Source organism: Vombatus ursinus, unplaced genomic scaffold (genome assembly GCF_900497805.2).
Source record: "Vombatus ursinus unplaced genomic scaffold, bare-nosed wombat genome assembly UNPS02008961.1, whole genome shotgun sequence".
Taxonomy (NCBI): Eukaryota; Metazoa; Chordata; class Mammalia; order Diprotodontia; family Vombatidae; genus Vombatus; species Vombatus ursinus.
In genome coordinates, this window is record NW_020948739.1 from 5,466,382 (window position 1) to 5,489,250 (window position 22,869).

The 22,869-nt window shown below is 36.6% G+C and overlaps 1 protein-coding gene across 3 annotated transcripts in view; it reads left to right on the forward strand.

Annotated features, from left to right (window-relative positions):
- The window catches only part of VPS13B (vacuolar protein sorting 13 homolog B), a 1,004,773-nt gene that overhangs the window by 726,295 nt on the left and 255,609 nt on the right, over positions 1 to 22,869 (forward strand). For all 3 annotated transcript variants that reach the window (XM_027849971.1, XM_027849973.1, XM_027849972.1), the window contains exon 34: positions 19,931 to 20,621. In XM_027849971.1, coding sequence (XP_027705772.1) covers positions 19,931 to 20,621 — 691 coding nt within the window. The remainder of the gene's footprint in view (positions 1 to 19,930; positions 20,622 to 22,869) is intronic.

Below are 22,869 nucleotides of genomic sequence, written 5' to 3' on the forward strand. Positions count from 1 at the left end.
ATGTATATATATATATATATATATATATATATATATATATATATATCTCAGATGTTCAGATGGAGCTTATGGGCTCGTTAATTTGAATGTTCCCTTCAGAGATCAAGATTTCAAATCACTCATGCTTACTTATCCTGTGCAGTCTACCAGTGTCCTTACATAGGTTCACCACAAGGGTCTGCTTGCTGAAATCCCCTGGATACCTGTGGAGTACTTGAATTATCCACCTATGAATTCACCAGGTGGAAAGAAGGAAAGGAGAAAGGGAAAGAGGGAGGGAGGGAGGAAACATTAAGTACCTACTAATGTGCTAAGTGCTTTACAAATACCATCTCATTTGATCTGCATAACAACCCTGAGAGGTAAGGGCTTTTATTATCCCATTTTTAAAAATGAGGACACTGAGTCATATAGTTTAAGCGACTTGCCCAGGGGCACAGAGCTAATAATTGTCTGAGACTGGATTTGAACTCAAGTCTTTCTGACTCCAAGCCCAGTGCTTTATCCACTACACCACTTTGCTGCCTCAACTTGGATTTTTGAGCTAAGATGTTTATCTCTATTGTTATATGGTTCAAGGAATCTTGAATGTTTTTGCTGTATTGATGGGAAATACCTTGTTGAAAGATCGTCTTTAAAATACTATTTTATTCTATTGAATCAAATGTTTTTAAAATAAAGTTAATTAACAGTAAGCACAATGGAATCTTGTATTCTCACTATCTTAAAGTAAACTATATGATGGCAAAGAGGTGATCTGTTATGGAAATACTGCTTTTAAACTCTGCCCGTAGCCCACTAACACCATCATCAAGATGCCCTGCCCTCAGTGTGTGTGTGTGTGTGTGTGTGTGTGTGTGTGTGTGTGTGCGCGCGCGTACGTGCGTGCATGTGTGTGCGTGTGTGTGTGTGTATGTAAAAATTTTATATGGATGCAACCTGATGTTTCAGACACTTGAGACCACTATATATTTTTATTTCTTATGAGGTAGGATATGGAAAAAAGAAAAGAGAGGGAACATACTTCACCGACTTCACAATCTTGCCTTGAGAAATAAGTACAATTGATAAGTTGAAAGGGAAATGAGATGCATTTTAATGTGTGAAGAAGACATGGAGGAATGTTTGGCCTGGTGTGCTTAAAGGATGCATTTGAGTAGCAGTAGAGATTTTGAATAGGGAATAGTCAGAAATGTGAGTGAAGAAATAATTTGGGATCATCCTATAGAGATCTTTAATGTCAAGCTAAATGATTTGAGCTTTATCCAATAGGTAGTGTTTTTAAGCAGAAGGATCTTGGTGAATTATTTTAAAAAAAGATTTATCTGACAGTTACTTCTAGAGATCAGTTAAGAGACATTTGCATACTTCAGGAGTGTGGTGATAACATTCCAGAATTAGATTTGAAGTTAGAGAACCTTTCTGCAGCTCTTAGCCCTAGCACATATATATTTGTGTGACCTTGGATAAGTCTCAACCCTCTAGACCTCTTCTATAAAATGTGTTTCAACTAGGTAACTTCTAGAGCCCTATGGCTCTAAATGTATGATGTTATTAACAACAATGAATAACTTCTGACTTTAAATCCTAGGAAAGGAAAGGAAAGATATATGAGATATTATGAAGTAATAATCAACAGGACTTGATGCCTGATATTGAGAGGCAGGAGAAAAGAACAGCGATAACATAGAGATTTTAAACCTTCATCACTGGGAGTAGGAGTCCTAAGTAGAACTTTAATCTTATTGATTCTAGAGTTGCCTCTAACAATACAGATTCATAACCCATCATTCCTACCGATCTTGTACAGTTCTCATTCATATACTCCCAAAAGTTCACCAGAGGAGGTCCATCCAATGTTCCAGAAGCTTTCCTCTCTTTCTCCCGATATCTTGAAGGTACCAGTGGGTCATCCTGGCCATCCATCTGTTGTCCTTCACTCATACCACATGATCAGCCTAAATTCTCTTTCTGCTATATAAGTCTTTAATGACATCCCTTATCCCTGTTCTTTGTAATTCCTAAATGGTTATATGTTGCAGATTTCTCACACCCACCATGCCTCTTTCCGTTGTCCTCTACATGATGCTCATCCTTTATTCTTCAGAGGTAGTGGCATTCCAGGTTTCGTTGCCCATATGGCAAGACTAGTAAGTGTTTATATTTTTAAAAGTGTGCCTTTGCTGAAATGATAAGCTTGGGACCAGTTATAATAGCTAGCTCACATTTATATAGCACTTGAAGTTTGCGGAATTCTATACGGATATTATCTCATTTTATCCTGGCAGCTAGGTAGCTCAGTAGATAGAATACTGGGCTCAGAGCCGGGAAGACCTGAGTTCAAGTCTGGCCTCAGACACTTCTTTAGCTGTGTAACCCTGGACAAGTCACTCAATATCTTTTGCCTCAGTTTCCTCAACTGTAAAATGGATATAATAATATGATAATAGCACCTACCTTGTAGAGTTGTTGTGAGGATCGAATCACAGTGTCTGGCACGTGATAGGCACTATATAAATGTTTATTTCCTTCCCTTTCCCTTCCCCTTATCCTCATCACAACCCTGGGAGGTAGGTGCTGTTATTATCTTTATCTTACAGTGGAGGAAACTGAGGCAGAGTGAAATTAAATGACTTGCCCAGACTCACACAGCTGATAAGTATTTGAAGAACAATACGACCTCAGGTCTTCCCAGCACCCTCTCCTCCCAATCCAGCTGCTCTCTTCCCTTTCAACTATAGACCTAGCTCAGCATCCATCTGTGTTGTCTGATCCCAAAATAGATACTACTGGACAGGCTCTATAGGGTGCCCTTATCGGTATATGTTGCCATCTAGACCAAAAAGATTCCTCATCCATTTGATCTTTCTTGTGTGTATAGACAGGCCAAAAACCTTTGAGTGATTATAGATCTCTTCCAGGAGGCTCTGCAGTGTCTTGGGGCTTGATGTAGTCAAGGCAATGGCATCCTCAAACACGAACATCCCCAGGGAGTTTCTGTTTCACATGGGCTCTGCACTGGATCTCTTCTGTCATCTTTGGCAAGCATACATCTTCCTGTCATTGAACATGATTATTTCTGTTGTTAAATCTTCTAAGGAATCTTGAATGATCTTGACACATATGAGGTACCTTGTGGAAGAAAGCCTATTCTACTGAGTTGAATGCTTTTTCTCAATCGTTACACAGTAAAAATGATGGGATCTTACGTTCTTTATATCTTCCAGTGAATGGTGAGATAGAAGGGGGAGAGAGAGAGAGACAGAGAGAGAGAGAGAGAGAGAAAGCTTGTTTAATCCCTACAATTGAAGATGCCTTCAATTTGGGTTTAAATTACCCTCATGAAGATTTTGTATCGTTAGGAGTTTGAATTTAGTTCAGTAAGCATTGCTGTTTTCTTGTTCACCTCTTCTGGAAATCATCAAGTTTTTAGATTTTTTTTTTTCCTACATCTTTACATCCTTGTAAATCAGTCCCTCAATACCCTCACAATTATATCACCTCTAGCGCAGATATCTCCTATATATACTTAATCCAATCCAGTTGGTTTTTCTCTCCTAGTTTTCTTTAGTGTTTCTGCTTCCTTTGTAAGCACCTCAGGAACTGTAGTGTGATATTAGGGCAAAGGGTGAAAATCTCACTATCCTTCATAGAGAAAATAATACGGTGTAGTATTTTTCGCAAATCTTTTCTATTTCTTTGGAGTCCTCTTTCCATTTTAATCCTTGAATGTCCTTGATATGACTTGTCACACTTATCTTACCACACTTTCTATTTTTCTTTATGGGACAAGATTGCACATAATTGAGAGAGGATTCTGGGAAGATGGTGGAGTAGGTCAGAAAACTTATGGTGATATATATATCACCTCAGAGTAGCAGACATAAACACATGGTCAAACAGTTGTCCTTCTAAGACAATCTGAGAAGACTCCAGGGAAGACCTGACCTCCAAGGGCAGAGGTTCAGCCTGAGTGAAGTGCAAACACCTCCAGGCCAACTCAGCAGAATCAATAAACAACAAGCCTTGGAAACAGCTGGGTTGGCCTGCAACCTCAGACTTAGAAACTTCCATTTTGCAGACAGGGTGGGAGTCTGATAGCTGAGTAGAAGGAGACTGAAGGACCTTCCACTGTCAAGGGATGCCACGCACAGCTGTGCTGACCAGATCCATCCTGGGCTAGGCTGGGCTGCTGCTGTAAGGGAGAAGGAGCTAGCACACACCTATTGAGTGCAGTAACAGAGGCACAGGGACCCTGCTGGCTGTGGCCACTTGCAGGATAGTGGAGTTTCATTTCCAGGGCAGAGAGGACAGCTGTAGTTTGCAGCCACTGGAGGGAGCAAGGGGGGCAAGATCATTTGCAGGACAGTGTGACTGGGGGCCCTAGCCATGGCTTACGAGCAGAGAAGAGAGCTCAAGGTTGGACCACAAGACAAACCTCAGAAAATAACAGTAAGAAGGTCCTGAGGCTTGGAGCATCATTCCTCATACCTCAGGACTACAACTTGATTACACTAATAGCTACTAAAAACAAAATAAAACAAAAAATAAAAAAATAAAAATGAGTAAACAAAAGAGAAAGAACCCAATCATAGATAATTATCTTGGGGGTAGAAATCTGGGTTCATATTCAGAGGAAGATAATGGAGCTAAAAAAGTCACTCCTTTTTTAATGAGAAATGTCAAATGGTCCCAAGCACAAAAAGAATTCTTGGAAGAACTTAAAAAGGACTTTAAAAATCAAAGAGAGATTGAGGAAAAAATGGAGAAAAAAAAGCAATGAAGAAAATTATGAAAAGAAAGTCAGCCAACTAGAAGTAGAGAATCAAAAACTTAAGGAAGAAAATGATTTCTTGAAAACTAGAATTGGGCAAGGGGAAGCTAATGATGTTCTAAGACACCGAGAAATCATAAAACAAAATCAAATGAAAAAATAGAAGAGAAAGTGAAACATCTCATCAGAAAAATAATGGATCTGGAGAACAGATCAAAGAGCAATAACATAAGAATAGTTGGACTACCTGAAAATTACAATTAAAAAAAGAATCTTGATATGATATTCCAAGAAATTATCAAGGAAAATTGCCCTGAAGTTCTAGAACAAGAAGGCAAAGCAGAAATAGAAAAAAATCCACCAATCACCACCTGAAAGAGATCCCAAGAGGAAAACTTACAAGAATATCATAGCCAAGTTTCAAAGCTCCCAGGTTAAGGAGAAAATATTGGAAACAACAAGAAAAAAAAAACAATTTAAATATTGTGGAGCTACAATAAGGATTCTACAAGACTTAGCAGCTACTATGTTGAAGCACAATAGATCTTGGAATACTATATTCCACAGAGCAAAAGAGCTGGGGTTATGACTGAAGGTAACTCACCCAGGAAAGCTAAGTATAATCCTGAATCAAGAAAAAAAGGGACATTTAACGAACTTAAAGACTCAGGTTTTTGTGACAAAACCACCAGAACTTAAGGGAAATTTTGACATATAACATCCAGGAAAAATATAAGGTAATCATTAAAGACCAATTATAAGGGACTCGATAAGGTCAAATTATTTACTTCATATATATGAAAATATTAGCAATATTTTTATGATTATCATCATTATTTGGGTAGTTTGAAAGAAAGGCTTAAGCTGAGCTGAGTATGTGGGGTGATTCTAAAAAAATAAAACTGTATAGGGAGAGATAAAAAGAAGTAATTAGCTCATACAAATGAGGCAAAACAGGAAAAATTGATAAAGAAGCTAGTAGGGGTGAGCGCAGGTAGTGCTAGAACCTTACTGTCATCGGGAATGGGTTAAAGAAGGAAGTATACACACACTCATCTAGGGTATAAAAGTCTTCTAAATTCATAAAGAAATAAAAAGGCAAGTGGATAGAGTGGGGTGAAGAGGATCAGGGAAGGACTTTTAGAGGGATGAGTAGATTAAAGAACAGGAGGGCAAGGTAGTGGGTAGAAGTAAAGTAGAGGAGTGAGGAGGGATAGGGTAAATAGGTTGAAAAGAATAGTGAAGAAAAATAGGAAGGAGGAAAATGCACAAGTAATTGTAGTCTAGAATGTGAATGGGACAAATTTATGTATAAAACAGAAATGGATAGCAGATTAAAAATTTGAATTCAACAGTTTGTTGCTTTCAGGAAACATTATCAAAGTGAAAGATACAAACAAAGATAAAGGGCAGGAGTAGAATTTATTATGTAAAAAAAGCGGGGACAGTAATCATGATCTCAGACAAATTTCAAGTTACAATAAATGTAATCAAAAGTGAAAAATAGAGAAACTACATTGTGTGTGAGCAATATTATTCAGTATTGTTTTAGTACATTTAAAATACCTAGACAGTATAAAAACCTGAGTGTATATCTACCAGAACTGATACAGGAACTATATGAACATAAACAGAACACTTTTTATACAAATAAACTCAGATCTAAATAATTGAATTAATATTTATTGTACATAGGTAAGTAAAGCCAATATAATTTTTGAATGACAATTTTCCATAACTAATCTATTTATTCAATGTCATCCCAATTAAATTACTAAAAAAACTTTACTGAGTTAAAAAATAATAACAAAGTTCACTTGGAAGAGCAAAAGGTCAGGAACTTCAAAGAAATCAGGAAAAAAGATGTAAAGGAAGTAGATTCAGCAGTTTCAGACCTTAAACTTTATTATGAAGAAAGAGCATCGTTGAAGTGTAAGAAGGATAATTCTGATTATTTGAAATTAAAATTTCCTTGTATAAAACTTATAAATAAAACTTATATGGCCGAGAATAGGAGTGCAGAAAATTGGGGAAAAAAACTTTCATTGGCAGTCTCTCAGATAAGATGTTGTTAATAGGAATAGCATTCTTTAATCTTTATAAACTCATGGCAGAGCCTGACTGAAAGCAATGTGATTTCTAAAATAAAATAATCCCTAATTGTAAGTTTTCTCAAGAGAGCATGTCAACATTGCCCTCAAAGAGCTTACCATTTAGAGAACTTACAAAATTAAAACTCTTTAATTAATATAAATGGTGATGGCTGAAATTCATTATTTAGGGCAATGGGTCAACATAAAATACTGAGAACTACAGAAAGAATTTTGCTGACTAATTAATAATCAATAAGAGTGATAGGGTGATAGAAACATCACCCTACACTTGAAGAACTTGTATTGTCATTTTTATTGTTGTTATTATTATTGTTGTTATTATTATTATTATTATTATTTTGGCAAGGCTATCAGGGTTAAATGACTAGGTCACAGAGCTAATGAGTATCATTTGATTTGATTTGAACTCAGGTCCTCCTGACTCCAAGGCCAGTGCTCTATCTATTGTACCACCTAGCTGCCCCTAGTATTGTCATAATTGATTCTTAATAGTGCTATATTGTTATAGGCATATTTGTTCTTCCAAAATATAATATTAAATCCCAACCATTTTGAAAGCAACTTAAAAAGTGACTAAATTGTGCATATCCTTTGACGCAGTGAAACCAGTGCTGTGCACATAATACTGCTAGCGTTTATATAGCAGTTTAAGATTTGCAAAATTTCATTTACCTGTTATCTCTAATAATAATGATATTTTTTGATCCTCATATAGCCCAAAGAGATCAGAGTTAAAGGGAAAAGATCCATATGTACAAAATTATTTGTAACAGCACTTTTTGTTGTAACAAAGAGCTGGAAACAAAGTGTGTGCCTTTCATTTAGGGAATGGCTGAACAAATTATTGTAGTGGAATGCAATAGAATATTATTGTGCCAGAAGAAGTGTTAATAATGACAGATTCGTAGAAGACTTTTATGATTCAGAATGAACTGAGCAATACCAGGAGAAAATGTTGCACAATAATGTAAGGGACAACAACTTTGAAAACAGAATTAAGTGACCCATCATGACTTCAAAAAAGTGATAATGAAGCAGGTTTCTTTACTCTTGGCAAAAAGGTGAGGAGCTAAGAACTGCAAATTGAGACCTGTACTTTCAGACATAACCCATGTCTTGATCTGTTTTGCTCAACCATTTTTATTTATTACACTAAGAAAGACTTCTTTAGAGGGGTATGAATAGCAGTAGTGTTGCAGAAAAATGAAAAGTATCAGTGAAATATTAAAAAAAGAACAAGGAAACAGAAGGAAGTTCAGGAGAATACGGAGGCAAGTAGGGCAGTTGTATTCTCAAAATATTCCAAGGGATCCATGATCTTATTGATCCAGGTGTTCCCTCCAGTGATGCAGAGGCATGCATCCGTGTCTGACCACCCTGTGTGACTCTTGTTGGTGCACTTCCCATTTGGGGTCAACCCAACGTGCTAAAAATTGGCATTTTCTTAGTGAATCCCTCTGGCTGTCCTCCTGGCATAGCTGACTCTTGCCATGACCAACATGTCTCCTTTTCCTGTCCCATCATTTTTTGATGACATCCTATCTTACTGCTCTTCAGAGTTTCTCCTTGGGTATGTGTTGTAGTCTGTTCACACCCACCCATGTGTCCCCTTTAACTTCTGCAGGGTCACCTTTTTTAGTTCTTCAGAGGCATTAATTTTCTGTCTGACTGCTATGTAGCAACACTGGCAGAATGTAAGAATGGAAAACTTAGGATTTTGCTTTGGTGGAAAGGTTAGAGATCATCAAAGAAGCTTTGCAGTTTCTTCCTCCTGTTCAACATTGGGCCCAACTTGGCCATCTGTGCTGTCTGCCCCAAATATGAATACTGTTGGACAAGCTCTTTAGGATGTCCGTACAAATGCATATTGAAGTCTGAGCAGTTGTCATTCTCCATCCTTTCGGTCTGCCCTGTATAAACAGACCAAATGCTTTAGAATGAGACTTTATGGTGTTCTGGGGCTTGACGCAGTCAGTACAAAGTCATCCCAAAACAGGAATTTCTCTCTTTAACCTGGGCTCTGCCTTGGATTTCCCCTGTCTTTTTGCCCTAGGAGTAGTAGTGTCCCCACACCACAGGCCCCGCTTGTGGTCTGCATCTCACAGCCATCATCAAAAGGGGAGCATTTCTTGCTTCGAGAGATAGGACCTACCGTCCCTTTCACTGCTGACAGCTGAAGACCAACTGCCACAGAAAGAGCTGGTACACCAGGAGAGAGAGATGGGGTGGCCATCATGCCAAGCTGTTCAAACCATCACCTCCCTAGATTACGGTGGAAATAGCCCAGGATCCTGTGTCCAAGTGGGGTGGGGAACCTGTGGCCCCCTAGGTCCTCAAGTGCAACCCTTTGACTGAATCCAAACTTTGCAGAACAAATCCCCTTAATAAAAGGATTTGTTCTGTAAAACTTGGACTCAGTCAAAAGGCTGCACTTGACGACCTAGAGGACCACAAGTAACCTCAAGGCCACAGGTTCCCCACCCCTGGTCCAAGAGCTGTAAGAGTAGGATTGCCCTCCCAAACTACCAGCCCTGCTTCTAGCCTAACCCCATATCTGTCATCCAAGGGAGCAGCTCTATGGAGATCATGATGTTCATAATCATAATAGCTAACATTTATGTAGCTCTTACTGTGTGCCAGGCACTGTGCTAAATGCTTTACAGCTATTATCTCATTTGATTCTCACAACCATTCTGGGAGGTAGGTGTTATTATCATCTCCCTTTTACCAAAGAGGAAACTGAGGTACACAGGTGAAGTGACTTGCTCGGAGCAACACAATTAGTAGAGTAGAGATTTGAGCTTAGGTCTTCTTGACTCCAGATCCAACATGCTGTCTGCTGAGCCACCTAGCTTGCAGCCTAGTAACTGCTTCTACAGATGCTGAAGCTCCTATCTCCTTAGCAGCCACAGCTAATGAAAATCCAGAAAGTTTTCATCACCAAAGCCCTTAGCACTGTCAAATGGCTTAATGACAAAAACAGTTTTTTCCATAGAAATTATAATTTTAAAAATGCCATCTCGTTTGCCACTGTAACCTCTTGAGCACTGGCCCTTTCTGCATGACCCCCAGCTCAAGCCTTCTCTTGGGTTGCCTCCTCCGTTAGAAAGTGAATTCCCTGAGAGCAAGGACTGTCTTGTGTTTCTGTTTTTATCCCATGCTTGTACTTTGCACATACTAAGAAATTAAAAATAAATGCTTTTTCATTTATATATTCAGTATATGTCTACAATAATAACATTTTTTCTGGGGTTTTTTTTTAACCAATTCAGATCTTAGCTCTGATAAACCAGCGGTATACACCAAAAATGCTTACTCAGAGATAGCTCCCACATCCCAGAGCTTACTTAGCACAGTACCTGGCATATAATAGGCACTTAATAAATGCTAGATGACTGACATTAAAAACTATTTTTTCCTTGTATGTTAAAATATCTTTATGTTCTTCGTGGTATTATTTGGTGCTGGACTTTAGCACCTAACCAATTCTTTTTTTTACTTTTTTTAAAGAAAGTGTTCCTGACTGAGAGACCTGAGGCTTTTATGTAATCTACAAGTTTGGGCCTCTTTCTTTCCTTCTTATTGAACAATCCTTTGCCATATATTTCTTCCTATCCTTGCCTTTTCTCACCTTTGCGTTAAAGTGATCAAGTGTTGGAGATTATGTGGAGTTGATCTGGAGGGTCTTATCAAGGTCCTCATACAGTTTTTCTATCATTTTATCCTCAGTATGGTAAAGTTTTTACAAATGCTCATCATTAGGACTGCAATACATGATGACCATATGGTTTCTTGTTGCCTGTGGGTAAACGATAAAACCCTCTCTGGTTTCACCTTTCTTTACCTCTCTGAGGAATCCCAGGAAGCCATCCTCCCGTTTAGCACCAGCTTCTTTCTTTCTTCTGGTTTTATTTATAGCAAGAATGTCAAGATTGAAAAGATTTGACTCCTCCAGCAATACATCCGCTTGTTGGTTATTGAACATAGATTTCACATTTAGAGTATCCCCAGTCCAACTGAAATGTGTTGACAGTCTAAAAATTGTATGAGTCTTTGTATCTTTTGCCCCTTTTCCCACCACTCTGCCATTGTCACTGCAGAGGTTCAAGAGGTCTATTTTTTTTTCTTTTTCTTTGTTTGATGATTTTCCATGGCCAAAAAAATTTATATCAGGTGGCCATAGTTAGATAGGTTGGGCCTCAGAAGCAGATCAAAGGCTATCTAGTATGCTGAGCCTGCCACTTATGCTTCACTGGAAAAGCATTTTGGAGTCCAGGATCACCTGTGTGCCACAGTGAGGCATTGGGGGTAGCACTTTGTGGAAAATTTTTGTTGTCATTATTTTAAATTTATTACATAGTTTAACAAAAAAACCAACAAACTGTGACATACTTCATCGTTCCATACACATTCCTCTTTTCTATAGTTTGTCAAATGTGATGTTCATGTTTGTTAGTGTTTGCTAAATACATAATAAAAATAATTTAAAATTTTCAAAGCAAAACATAAGGTTGAAGATAGGCGATTTGTATGATTATCTTTATAATGGCAGTCATGTTTAGGTTTTATTCATTTGTGTCTAGATATGAGTTACTTGAGAAAAGACTTCTTAGGGTGATAAGCCTTAAGCATTAAGTTTTATAACATAGTGATGAGATTTGGTCACTTGAGGAGGGGGGCCAAAATGTATCTCTTTTTCCCTTTGTTCCACATGCACAGAAATGATCTAAGGAAATGCATATGGGACCACTTGAACAGAGACTGAAAGGAATAGTTCTATTCAGTGACATTAGGAAGGCTTTTTTTGCTGAAGGAGTGAGACTCACTGGTAGGAAATGAAAGAAAAATTTTCTGGGGTATGTGTGTATGTGTGTGTGATTAGCTGTTGGGGTAATCCAACCCAGGAGTTTTGAAATCCACCCTCAGGATTTTTTTACCTGGTTCAGAAACTGACAGTCTTCAAGAATTGAAGACTTAAAATGATTTGTGTAGGGCTGTATATATGGCCTAGTGACTGTTTGTGAAAAGAAGAAACAGTTGCCACTGCCTTGAGACAGAAGTACATGTGAAAGATGCTTCTCAGATTCATGTTGACCATTGGTCACTTTGCATTTCTCTACCTATTTATATAAGCTTTGAAAGAGCTAGTGGAACTTGACAGATAAATGGCATCCAGATAAAACTTAAGCTCTGTGGTACCAAAAGAAGTTTACCAAAGAGTATATCATCAGTAATTTTTACTGAAATGTTATTTAGGAAAAGGTATCTACTTCAACTGAATGAATTTTGCAGTTCACAGAAGTATTAGTCTATTTAATCAAATGAATAATGTATCATAAGGGAAATCAGTTATTGCTAAATTGCTAACTTTTGATATCAAAGCAAATAGATGGATGAAGCAAAAATTCTTGTATACCTACTTTAATCCATTTTCAGGATGAATTCACAAAAAAATTTTCACTAATCCTATCTTTTGGAAAAATTGATTTTGTTTAAAAAGCATACTTGATTTTTTAAAATTCCCAGGAATCTACGTTGAGTTTCAACTTTATGGTTTACTCTATGATTCCTCCAAAGTTGTATGTGTACACATTTATAAGTTTCAGTAGGGAATATAAGATAGATAAGAACTTGTTTCCTTTAATCCATGGAAGTTACTTCTGTAGTTCAACTAGAATTTTCCTATCAAAGATGCATATTCGTAAGTTTCTACTTGCCAGTGGGAAGCTTTCAGTCTAGCTCAGCTTTCTTGCCACAGCTTAGTTCAAACTTTTTGGTGATTTTTGCAGCCGGCACAGGCATAGCAAACTTTCATGTGCTTCAGGTTCAGAGCTGATCCAATCTTAGAGGAAGTTTATGAGAGAGGCTGATACGATACAGTTGTTTCTAGTAAAATCAGAGGAGCTCTGAAGGAGCCAATCCAAGTCAATTTGAGTAGAATTCTATGAGAAACAGACACAGAATTTAGACACAATTGTAAACCCTGGTATAATGAGGACTTGCAGCTGATTTAATCCGATTGAAAATTTTTAAGCAGCCACAGGGCAACAAAATGCTTTCCTCATTGACAGCAGTGGAATGAACCTTGAATTTTAGTGAAGATTTTACCTTGCGCATACAGTAGCTACATTGTTTTTAAAAAGTTAATATCATGACAATTTTAAAGTTGGTCATTGTTGGTTTCTACTGTAAAAGCATTTCTTTTGATGAAAAGTCAAATATATGTCAAATAATATTTTCGTTAAACTAGTCAAACTAAAACTGAACTGAAAATTTTTAAAAATCATTTACTGAATAATCTATTTCTCTTTCAGTTTTAAACATAAAGTGCTTCTGATATAAGACTCTGTATACCAAGTTTCATTTCAAAATTATTTTTCCCTATGAATAATATCTAAATAGGAGTATGTAATCAAATAACTAAAAGGAAAAAATGAGAAAAAGAACATGCTTGAAATACAGAATTATGTATTCAGAATTTTAGATAAGTAGAGTACTTTTTATCCTGTTTTTAGACTGTGTATATTTATACATCTTATGTACATTTATGCATGAATTCAGGTTATTTCAGTCTATGAAAGCGAATTAGTTACCAACATTTTGCTAGGTGCTATACTCAACTTAACAGTAATCCTAGTCTTTTCCTGGTTGGTTGATTTACCACCCAAATTAGTACAACAGACCAAACACAGACTGTAATAGAATACAGAGTAGACTGTGAGATGGCCCTATTGTTTCTGTTGTACTGTTAGCACTGATTCAGTATGTGAATATTTGAACTGATAGTAGGCTGTAGTTAGTAGCCTCTTAATGGGACTTCAGAGAGCTGGAAAAGTTAACTTATGAAAGGGGAAATTTGAAACTGTAGTAGTCCTCTTTACCGTCCTATCTGTTATGCAGTGATGGGTATCATTAGTTCTGCTCTTTTGCATAATTACTGCATTATTGTGAAAACTCTCTTTTACATCCAACTGGGAATAATTATGGCATGCGAGATCATATATAATATTCAGCTGAGAGAAATACAGTGTTAAAAAAAAAAGCCTTGCTTTCTAGCACTCCGTGTGTGTGTGTGTGCCTGTATGTATGTGTACGCACGCATACACATTCAGTACACAAGTATGCAGGGGTGAGTAAAGCCTAAAGCCTCTTTCTTCAGTCAGAAAAGTTGGACCTGTGACACTAAAAGAGACAATTCAGTTTAAAATATATTTGTTCCCCCTTCACAATTTTTTGTTATTTAAGTTTAGATACTTGCATGCTATTTTTACTAGTCTCTCCTAGCACATGACAAATTTGTAATTACTCAAAAAGGAGGTGGGAGAGTGAAGGGATAAAAACTTGTGGACTGTGATGGTTACATCATTTTAACATTGACACCAAGAAAAATATATTTGGTTTCTTTGCTTAACAACGTTAACTTATTAACTTGGAGAAAAGTGTTTCTAATTGTCAGGATGACTTCGTATTTATGTAGAGTTACCAATATAGAATTTATCCATGTTAAGAGTAGACAACAAAGGAAAGTAACACACTCTTTTGAAGGATAATAATAGAACTACGTTCGCAGGTGTTTTGACTTTAGATGTTTTGATAATGGAGCACATAAGCTTTTTCAGAATTGGAAAGCATCTTCTTTGTCATCCCAGTATAAAATAAAAATCCTTGACCATATCCTCTTATAACAGTTGATTTTGTAAACTAACATGATGCCTATGGCCATGAAAATATTGTTTTAAGCAAGAGCAATAAAATTAGGTCAAATGTCATAGTGATGGACCAGATGTGATTGGCACTTTGATTCTGTGGTTTCACACTTGTGACTTTTTCCATAATTTATGTCATGTTGAAAATGATCTCATGATTGGCTGAAGATATTTTGATCAACATTAGAGTAACTATTGCAGTGGAAATATTACTTCAGTGTTACCATTATATAACTGTAATTATGATTAGAAGGTGGAAAAAATATGCAGATGGGTTATGTTTAGTATATGTGTAATTAGGTTTTTAGCAAATAAAGGGAAAAGACTATGAACAAAGTATTGTAATAGGATATTTAAATATTTTGTTAGCTAGCACAATAAAATCATTATATTAATAAGATTAATTTTCTGCATGTTCTAATATGTTACCACTTTTTCTTTCAAAACTCAATCCTTTTATTTGAAATTTCTATTAGTGAGAATTGGTTAGGATACTCTTTTTCCCTACTAGAAAACTACTTAACCCAAGACAGACATATGTTGGGAAAACATTTAATTAGTTTTATTTGAGGTTTTCTCCTATATTTACTCTTTATTGTCAGAATGTACAAGTGCCATCCAAGCCTGCCCTTTTAGACATAACCAATTGCCCATGCCCTCCCCATTCCTTACTCCCACCCACCCCCCAAAGTCCAAAGGTTAAACTGGTAAACTCACCTATCATGGTACATAAAAAGGAAGAATTAGCCATAGTTCCCTAGCTACTAGTGGAGCTTTCAGCACCTTTTCCATGGTGGCTAGTATCTGTAGGCTACATAACTGTAGCATGGGAAAATGCACTGAAATGATCTAAGAAGTAAACTATCAGTTTGACATGTTTTCCTAGCTATTGAAAACCTCCTCCTATTGAAGCCCATTGACAGGGAAACTGTAGAATTCCTGCAGTTTAAGAACCATCTGGTTATGCTCAAAGCCTTAAAGCTGTTATCTCCGCATAAAATTTCAGAGTCTTATACTTTTTTCTTCGCCAAACTATCCATTTTTAAGCCACAAATATTTTTCCAAGCCTTTCAGATTTTATCTAAAAGTATATTTTAACAGTATCTAAATAGTTCTTAAACAATAACAATTTATCTTGATAGATGACATGCTGTGTTTTTTCATTTTATTTTAATTAGCTATTGTGGAACCAAATTCTCCTTTGTTTTAGCCCTTTGAATACTGTTTAATTACAGTTATCATGCCAGATATCTTAAAGGTTATTTTACCAATACAGTTTCATTTAACATAAGCCATATGGAATCAATAGCCCAGTTTCCTAAAGTGAATGCTTGGAAAATCTTACATTCATATGTTAAGAGTACACATCCTTTCCTCATTAGTTGGAAAGTACAGGGATTTTGGCACAGGTTCTGTGTGGAAGCATTGTGCAGCTTTTATATGGATTTTGTTTTTAGCCTTTGATGACACTGTTTAGAATAGGAAGTATCTAATAAGTCAAGCATTTTGTCTAATGTGCTGCCAGTGTGTTTAATATATGCCTGGAGGTCTGAAACATTATCTTCTCCACTACAGTAATATGCATTTAATTCTCTGAAAGCAGAAGGTCGAACCTTTAAAAGGGACTCAAAGTACATTTTCAACTAGAATAATTTAAAACATATGGGAGAGGGGACCAGAGTAACGTACAGTTGGTTTTTATGGTTTAATCATGATCATGTTAATGCACACCAGTAGCTAATTAAAGAAAACTTTTATTGTTCATTTTAAATGGGTTATGTAAAGAGTAAAACTGATATAACAAATACTGCCCAATGATAAATGTTTCTGTTATAGTCACTAACAGCAAGCAAATATTGCTGTTTTTGACAACTTAAATTATTAGTCCCTTTAGCCTATAGTAAAGCAAAAGGTCTTTTTAAAGCTATTACATTGTGAAGTTTTCTTTTTCCACAAAGGAATGGTAAATTGATGCCCAAGTTTATGGCCAGGCACACTTAATTAACTGTAAAACTTTACTCAATAGCTGGCCAAGTGCTCTTCAATGTAACAGATATATCTGCAGTGTTCTAGTAACACATCAGCAGATTTTTTTTCAATATCTACAATATGTCTTGAAAATTATAGCTTATTTATTTCAATTATGAAAATATTATTTCTGCAGCAAAGGAAAATGACAAATCTTGGTTTTGAACAAACGTTTTCAGAAACCAGGCTGCTAAGCCTGGGTACACCATGATTTTTTTTTTAATATAAAAATCACAGCTTTTCATTTCTGGATGACACGGCCAAATTCCATATTGCTTGGAATGTGACTGGGATGCATTGCCATCTGACTTCTGTTCAGTTATCTATGCAGTATGAGTGGTAGTCTACAGTGCTCTTGCTGCTTATTTATTTCACACTACCAGTCTACTTAATGGCAGCTAGAGATTAGTGTGGCCATAACATTTAATAAGTTTTAACAGTGACCTAACATAGCTGATGTTTGATAAAATGTTTAGTGAATTGAAATGGGCACTGTATTTTCTTCTCTTCCTTACAGATGATTGGTGTTTTCATGTTAACCATTTTAGGTAGCACTAAATTCACTTTATATAAGAAAGAGATTATATCAGAAGTTTCGAACATTTTTTGAGTCATGGACCCCTTTGGCAGTCTAGTGAAACCTGTGGACCCTTTCTCAGAGTAATGTGGGGGTTTTTTAAATGCATAAAAGAAAAAAGACAAATTTTATTAAAATTTGGTTGTCAAAATTTTTTTTTAAGTTTCGGACCCCAGGTAAAGACAGCTGTGGATTACTATTTAAAAAAAAAATTTTTTTAACTGAACTTGTGATTTTATTGCAGTAGAGAAAGTAGACTTTACTAGGGCAGATCAGCACCTGCTCTATAATTTATATGATCTTAGAAATATGAGGCACAGGGGCAGCTAGGTGGTGCAGTGGATAGAGCACTGGCCCTGGATTTAGGAGGACCTGAGTTCAAATCTGGCCTCAGATACATAACACTTACTAGCTGTGTGACCCTAGGCAAGTCACTTAACCCCTTTGCTTAGCCAAAAAAAAAGAAAAAAGAAAAAAAAATGAGGCACCGATGAATTAAGTGATTTGAACTTAGTCAGGTCTTCCTGACTAAGAGGCTGGCTTTCTGTCCATTGTACAATGCTGCCTTATCCAGCAGGAGAAAATTTGACGCTGACATCTAGTTATGTCTTTTAAAACTCATTAATATGTTCTTGCTTTTCAATGAATGAAACAATTTTCATTCTAAGTGTTCCCCATAAGTTCACAAAATTTGACTGATTGGGGTCTGCCATAACATTTAACCCAAAGGATTTTTTAGTTTGAAGTATATTGCTATATTTCAGGGATCCATAAATACTTATACTGATGTAGCTCATATACCCTCTCTATACCTTAGTAGATAGCCCTTGTGAATGGCCAGGTCTAAAAAAACAATCTTATCACCTAATGCCCTCATTCTGGAGTTGAGCATCAATGAGTTGGGTAAGGTTAGGTCTCTGGATCACAAACACACCCACTGTTACTCCAAACCCTTCAAGCTTTGTAAGACTCACAGTTCCTGTATTTGCCAGGTGCAGCCTCTGAGAACTCAGGTTCACCTGCCTGTCACAATGAGACAAGGTGTAGACTGTTAGTGAAGGAGGCAAAGCATCAGTAAAGGGTATCGATCAACTATCTCTTGAGCCTTAGCTATTGCTTTTCACATGACACTTCGGTGAGAATTAAAGGCTGATACTATATGAGGAGATGCATTTCAAGTGTTTGTAATGTCAATTTTGAAAGCTTAAAAAATGTCATTGTGATTGTGATTTTCCTAGTTTTACTAAAGATGGTTTGCTGGTAAAATGATTACGGATGCATATGTACCTCTTCCAACTTATCACAACCTCTTCCCTGATTCCATGATAGCAACACAACTACTGGTTTTCATCTGCCAGTAAAGGAGAATTTAGTCCTTTGTGTGATTCTTTTACTGAATATGGTTATTTTAAATTTTTTTCTTTTTTATTTCGAAAATAATAATAATATCAAAGTCTTCCAATTTCAAGACATAACTGTATTTTTCCTGAGAAGTACTCCTTCCTTAATCAGTCAAGCATAGGAGATTTAACTTATTTAACTTGCCTTATACTACTATTACATTTTTTATTGGTAGCCTAAAAACTGTTTCATATTTAGGCCTTTTAAAAGCAAATTGATTATAATTGGAGAAACAACATGTGAGTCAATCAATTAACAAGCATTTATTAGCTGTTATGAACCAAACACTCTTGGAATGCACTTGGGATATAGATACAAAAGTGAGCTCTCCTGCCTTCTAGAAGTTTACATTCTATTGGAGGGATACAACATGTTCACAGAAAAGTGATTATAGGAGATATACACAATATATACACTGTAATTTGGGGTGAGGAAAAAAGTGGCAAGAACTTAATGAGAAAATGCAAGACCTTGAACAGTAATTCTCAAAATGGCACTTGAAGGACCTAGAAAAAGATGTCTAAGAGCACACTTTTTGGTGGGGTTTATTGACATGTTGTTTCCTGGATTACAACTGCTCTCCTTATACAGGTCATGTCCAACCCATCCCTGATTCCTTTCCTCTCATAGTTATATATAAGGGCTTGTTTAGAGTAGGAATGATTGATGAGTGGAGGAGTCATGGAATCAAAAAGTTGGGGAGAGCTGATAACACTGAATGAGCTAAGGAAAAATTCAGCTTTAAATAGATAAGTTTCCCTTGATAATTGTTTTAAGTGCCTATACTACTGTAAAGTATATTTCCAGGTATTGATATTAATATTTATAGGTGACAGGTTGCATATTTTTCCAATATGTTTATAATTTGGGGAAAAAAATTTTCCCATACACACACACTTCTTACTCCAGAAAATCTTACAGGATGGTTTTATGTTATCAAATACTATTTTAAACATAATATTGTCCACAGCTTAACATGAGCTACTTTTGTCAAATATTTTAATCTTCTCAAGTGGTACAGCTTCTCATGGATACTGTTTTATTTTAATTCAGAGTAAGAGACATAAACTCCAAATTGTATGTTAGAAACTAGAAACCCATATTTCCTCATTTCCCTTCTTGTATTTTTTTGGCCCTTTAAGGCGAGTCATCATTTCTTTGGAACAGACACCTACTGTGTTTTCATGAGGGATGACTACATTAGAAGTTGAATTTGGCAGATTTTTTTATAATTCCCTTTTCCCCATCATGCTTAGTATAATTGTTTGCCAGTCAAATGGAAATACTTTAAGTATAACTTATAGAATGATTTTAATTTTTTCCTTTACAGGTCTCCAAACAAGAACAGAAAAACATGGATATGCCCGATGGGGGCATAGCAGAAACCTCTTCCCGTTGCAGTGGAGCCCAAGACAGTGGCATTGGTAGTGACAGTGTCAAAATTAGGATTGTTCAAATAGAGCAACGTAGTGGTGCCAGTCAGCATAGGATTGCCCGTCCTTCTCACCAGTCATCAATTGTGAAAAATCTAAATTTTATTCCCTTTGACATATTTATTACTGCAAGTCGAATCTCTCTGATGACCTATTCCTGTACAGCTTTACCCAAAATGAAAGCACAAGACCAGAGTGATAGTGACAAAGTCGGCAAGAGCTCATTAAACCTACCAGCAACAGAGTCAGAAGGCATTACTCAGCTCAGCCAGACTTGTATTTCTAAGGTGACAGCTGATGACCTCATAAGCAGTAACGTTTCTTTCCCTTCTGGAAGAAAGATAGGACTTCTTTCATTAGAAAATCTCCATTCATCTACAAGATCTTCTGCTAGACAAGCCCTTGGTATCACTATTGTGCGACAGCCTGGACGAAGAGGTGCTGGAGACTTACAGCTCGACCCGTTCCTGTATCTTGTGGTGTCCCAGCCTTCTTTGCTGCTTAGCTGTCACCACCGAAAGCAGAGGGTGGAAATGTCCATTTTTGACGCAGTGCTTAAGGGAGTAGCCTCTAACTACAGGTGTACAGGTAAGAGCTGTCACATTTGCCAATATGTAACCACTGCTACAATGAAATTAGTCTTCATTTCCAAAATTTTAGGATTGATCAAACAAACAAAAGCAGCCAGTAGGCCAAAAGGCATTCCTCTTCTCCCCTACAGATACTGTGAAGTTCATGTCTCATGGCTGAATCAAGTTTAACAATGTAGAATGGTTGAAATATCATAAGATTTAGCCTTCAGGTCCTTAGTTTTTGTTGTATAACTAAACATTACATTTTCAGTTACAGAAAAACCAAGGGCTGTACTGTTCCACTGTTTTAATAGAATAAGAAAGTCTTAGTAAGTTCATGATGAGTTAGTCATAGATCTATTTCACGTCTAAAAACAAATATTTTTTCTATATAAATATAGCTTGCCAAATAAAAGAAAATCTTAAGAGATGTGAGAAAAGTACTGTGCTATTTTCATTTTCTATTTACTCATTACTATAAAAGAATCAGGGCAAGCTCTGTTTTAGCAAGAGGAGATTATCTAAAAATCCCTAAAAGTATTTTAGGTTTTTAAATAATGAGAAAAAATTATTTAAAGACGTTTAAAATGACTCTAAATTATCAGATAGGTCTATTGGTTCTTTCTCCCAGCAACGTTAGTAGGATTTTCAGTATATCCTCAGTACAATATTTTCACAGTTTTAAATTCATCTTTAATGTAGGGAATACAGAAGTCATTCTGAGCATGTTTCCCTCACCATATTAATTTGTACAGAATGGCATGTTAATTTATTTTTCATCTTTTTCATGTGAATGTCATGTATCTATCTCTGTCTTGAATATAAACTCCATGAGGGCAGAGTCCCTTATCTCCTATTTGCTTCACCTTATACTATTTTATCACAGCTTATCCCTAAGTGATCACTTTTTCAGTATTGTTGAGTGGCTGAATCTTCTGCCCTGAGCTTTATTTCCCATGGATTCAGTTATTTCTATGCTGATGATTCTCAAATCTACTTATCCAGCCCTAATCTATGGCCTCCAGTCTCACATCTCCAACTGTCTTGGACATCTTGAACTGGATGTCCCATAGATATTTTAAACTCAACATATCCAAAAGGGAACTCAATTTCTTTTCCCCCCAAATTCCCCAGTGACTGTTGAGGACACCACCATCCTCCCTACCCCAAGCTTACAAACTAGGTGTCATCCTTGATTTCTCACTATCTCTCACCAATCTGTTTCCAAAACCCATCAGTTTTTCCTTAGCAACATGTTAAATATTTCCCTTTCTCTCCTTTGGTATTGCCACCACCCTAGGTCAGGCTCTCATCTCCTTACACCTGAACTCTTTCAACAGCCAGCTGATCAGTCTGCCATTCACAACTATTTCCCCCACTCCACTCCACTAAATTTACCACTCAGCAGTCAAAGTGATTTTGCTAAAGTATAGGTTCAGCCATGTTTCCCCGCTTACTCCCCCCCCCCTTTATACATATACACTCAATAAACTTTATTAGCTCTCTGTCACCTCCAGGATCAAATACAGAATCCTCTTTTTGGCAGTTAAGTCCTTTATGACCTGCCCCTCTACCTTTCCAGTCTTCTTTTACTTTATGTGCACACACACACACACACACATAAAACACACAAAAACACCCACACTCACCTCCCATCATATTCTTCTAAACAGAAACACTGTTTCATAAACAAAACACTCACCCATCTCTGACCAATGTTCTTCTTTCTCATTTCTACCTTCTGGCTTTCCTTTAAGTTCTAGCCAAAACCTCACCTTCTTAATTCTAGTCCCTTTCTTCTGTTGCTTCTTTCCTATTTATGTTTCATATAGTGTGTTTGTACGTAGTTGTTTTAATGTTGGTTGGCTCCTCCATTAGATTATGAGCTCCTGGAGGGCTGGGACTGTTCTTTAACTTTCTTTGTGTCCCCCATGCTTAGCACAGTGCCTGACACAGAAGAAGTGCTTAATAGATGCATATTGACTGACTGACTATCCATAACTTCCCTAATGCTAAGGAACATTTTTTCAATATCTGGTTTCAACAAACATTGATTAAGCACCTTCTCTATATACTATAGAGTGAGGGAGCAAGTCCCACCATTGAGCTCATAATCTCGTAAGTTGATATGATACATTTACAAAGTATTATAATACATGAAAACTCCTTAACAGCAAGTGCTATCAAGGTCAGGGATCATAGGATTATTGACTGAAAGAATCTGGGAAGACTTCATGAAAGAGATGGCATTTGAACTAGATATT